We start from the raw sequence: 3860 nt of genomic DNA, 5'->3' as shown, positions 1-3860 counted from the left end.
TATTTCTTCAAAAATTAACCAAAAAATTAAAAATTAAATTATTTTTATTTATCGGTTCATTAATATTAAATTATCTTGGGCCAAATTTTTGGATTCAGGTGTTACAGTATCTCACATTTTTGTGACTTTTCATTAATAAATATTAATTTAAATTAAAAAAATGGTTTATGAGACAAATTTTATAACATTTTTTAATCTTCGATAAATTCAATGCTTTTAATCATTACTCACTAAATTATTATTATTTATTGTTATACAATTAGATAACATATTATTTATACGATACTCATAAGAGATACTGTAAATATCATTGTAAATATGTTTTAAAAGTTTTGTCAATTGAATTAAAATTTATCACGACATCCTTGAGTAGGTAATGACAACCACCAACTCAACCATAGCTCGAAACTTAAAAGTTCGTTGTATATAAACTTATATATCGATGTAGTTTTCCAAATAAGTTGTTCCATTCATTTTCCTAGAAATTGAAGCTTTGTTTTCAATTATTCAAAATATGGGTAGCTTGAAATTCAACCAAGAACCAATACAAGGTTTTCACGATCATGAAAACCAATTCTTGAACCCTCTAGACCCCGAGGAATTTAGGAAACAAGGCCACAAAATAATAGACTTTCTTGCTGATTATTACCAAAATATTGAAAGTTATCCTGTTCTTAGCCAAGTTCAACCAGGTTATCTTCGACAACATTTACCAGACTCGGCTCCAGATGCACCTGAACTTATTGAAACCATCATCCTTGACATTCAAAAACACATAATTCCCGGGATAACCCATTGGCAAAGTCCTAATTACTTTGCATATTTCCCTTCAAGCAGTAGCACAGCAGGGTTTTTAGGTGAAATGCTTAGCTTTGGGTTTAATGTTGTAGGGTTTAATTGGATGTCATCACCTGCTGCAACTGAACTTGAGAGTATAGTTATGGATTGGCTCGGAAAAATGCTTATGCTACCAAAATCTTTCTTATTCTCTGGTAATGGCGGAGGTGTGATACAAGGGACAACATGTGAGGCCATTTTGTGTACCTTAGTAGCTGCAAGAGATCAGTATTTAACTCAGAATGGGATAAAAAATGGGGGGAAGTTAGTGGTTTATGGATCCGATCAAACTCATAGTGCACTCCAAAAAGCAGCAAAAATTGCTTGTATTGATCCCAATAACGTTCGAGCAATCAAAACAACAAAAACTACATCCTTTTCTCTATCCCCTAAATTGTTGAAACACACAATTGAATCCGACTTAGCAGCTGGTTTAGTCCCTCTTTTTCTATGTGCAACTGTAGGGACAACCTCGACAACTGCTATCGACCCAATTGGTCCTTTATGCTAAGTTGCTAAAAATTATGGCATGTGGGTTCATATTGATGCTGCATATGCAGGTAGCTCATGTATCTGCCCAGAGTTCAGAATTTTTCTTAAGGGTATAGAAGGTGCAAACTCTTTTAGCCTTAATGCTCATAAATGGTTGTTAACTCCTTTGGATTGTTGTTGTTTGTGGGTTAAAGATCCAACTGCTCTTACTAAATCGCTCTCAACATATCCTGAGTATTTAAGAAACAAAATTAGTGATACAAGGGATATTATAGATTATAAAGATTGGCAAATCACATTGAGCAGAAGATTTCGTGCTATGAAACTATGGCTTGTGCTTAGAACTTATGGTGTAGCCAACCTTCGGAACATCATTAGAAGTCACGTGAAGATGGCTATTCTATTTGAAAAGCTTGTAGCTGGTGATTCCAGACTGGAGATTGTCGTCCCAAGAAACTTTGCTGTTGTCTGCTTTAGGGTTTCACCATTTGCATTATCTGATAAACATGTAAATTATGAGAACAATCGTGTTATAGATCGTACAAATGAGCTAACTCGTGAGTTGTTGGAATCCATTAACGCATCAGGAAAGTTATTCATGACTCATGCGTTGGTTGAGGGAATCTACATGATTCGTTTTGCTGTTGGTGCAACGCTCACAAGGTTTCACCATATCGTTATGGCTTGGAATGTGGTGCAAGATTTCCTCCATCAGATTCTTGCTACTTAGCTTCTCAACTTAAAGACTTTTTCGTTATATAATTTAGTTCTCTATCTAATAAATTATTATTATTATTATTATTTAAGATAAAACGAAATAGAATTCAGACTCAAGAAAAAGATATGTTTTATTTATTTTGTATTATTGTCATAAAATTATTAATAACAAAAATCTCAATGATATGTGTTGAGAATTAATTAAAACCAGACTGAATTGAGTTTAATTTCTATATTTAGTATTTCACTTTATCTAAAATAGTAATTGTGTTTAAGTTTAGTTTTCATGATCATCATATTGACTTAAATATTAAATTAGTTCATATTCTACTTTTAAATATTTGAATCCATTTCTTATTAATTTTTTTTCACTTTTGTCTTTTTATTTAAAAAAATATGTATACTAGTCTATATCGGTCAGGTACCACTAATATCGTTAGTAAAATTTTAATTTTTAATTATTTTTTATATAACAAAAATATTTAAAAGTAAAAATTAAAAACATAAAAAGTAAAAATGATTCCATGAGCCAGCAAACCACCCCCCTCTCCAACATAAAAATAGTAAATATTCACTAAATAGTAAAACTTCTCCTCATCTTCAAACTCACTCTAACATTTACAATGTTCTTTTTCTTCAACAAATTCAATATCCTTTCTAAACATCTCCATGGAAACTATTAGTATAAATGATTTTTTGTTAGTATACATCACATTCGGTAATAAATTCGTTTCTTTTGTTATAAGCCATTCTACACAAACAAAATTGTCTGCCGAGGTTCTGCTTTTACTAAAGAATTACTTTTCGTTAGTAAAATTTGAGCATCAAATTATCTCAATTAAAACAGAAAAGATATATCTTAAATGTTTGTCCCACGTTTTGAAATTTCACATAGAAACCTCACAAGCTCCGTAATAGTACTTTCAATAAAAGATCCCAGCTACCCAATTCATATCGATTTAATTTTCTTAAATATAGAACTTTAATATTTGAATACTCAACCGACTTCTTCTCAAAATTAAGTCTTTTTGCTAATATGTTAGAAATTGAACTTCTAACGTGAAAAATTGAGCATCAAATAATGTTGACTAAAAAAATAAAAGATATTTCTTAAATTTTTTCCCTATGTTTTGAAATTCCACATGGAAATCTCACAAGCTACATAACAATACTTTTAACATAAGATCTCAACTACCAAATTCATATCGATTTAACTTTTTGAAATATAGAACGTCAATATTTAAATACTCAACCGACTCTTTTACAATATTAGGTCTTCGTGCTAAGTGGCAGAAGTTGAACTTCTAACATAAAAAATTGAGCATCAAATAATGTTAGCTAAAAAAAGATATTTCTTAAATTTTTGCTCCACGTTTTGAAATTCCACATGGGAACCTCACAAGCTCCGTAATAATACTTTCAATGTAAGATCTCAACTACCCAGTTTATATCGATATAGTTTTTTAAATACATAACTGACTTTTACTTAAAATTAATGTAACAGCCCCGGTAATTCATAATGGAATTTGTATTATAAATATCAAATGCGGAAGCGAAGTCAAAATTTGAATAACATCCCTTACACTAAAACCAAAACGTACTCACAAAATATAAAAGATTAAACTACCTAAAGGAGAAACTTGAAAGTAAAAACTACGAATGTGACTATGGAGTCCTTAGGCGTCCCCTTTCGTCGTCTTCCTGCGGAAACGGCTCGGGAACGATGTCCTCTTGATCTGAAATGATTAAATAAGGAATGAGCTACACTAGCCCAGTAAAGACATCACGATATCTCACCGTCACGGAGGTAAAGG

The 3860-nt window shown here is 31.4% G+C and overlaps 1 protein-coding gene across 1 annotated transcript; it reads left to right on the top strand.

Moving 5' to 3' along the window:
* The first annotated feature begins 514 nt into the window (after positions 1-514).
* On the top strand, positions 515-2059 carry LOC110825659 (tyrosine decarboxylase 1-like). Its single transcript, XM_022056133.2, is given in 1 exon segment — positions 515-2059. A coding segment is annotated over 1 exon segment (1545 nt).
* The last annotated feature ends 1801 nt before the right edge of the window (positions 2060-3860 follow it).

The sequence above is a fragment of the Carica papaya genome, chromosome 9 (genome assembly GCF_054855325.1).
Source record: "Carica papaya isolate Zhongbai chromosome 9, ASM5485532v1, whole genome shotgun sequence".
Taxonomy (NCBI): domain Eukaryota; kingdom Viridiplantae; phylum Streptophyta; class Magnoliopsida; order Brassicales; family Caricaceae; genus Carica; species Carica papaya.
Note: the sequence above shows the minus strand (reverse complement) of the source record. Positions and strands in the feature narration are given on the sequence as shown.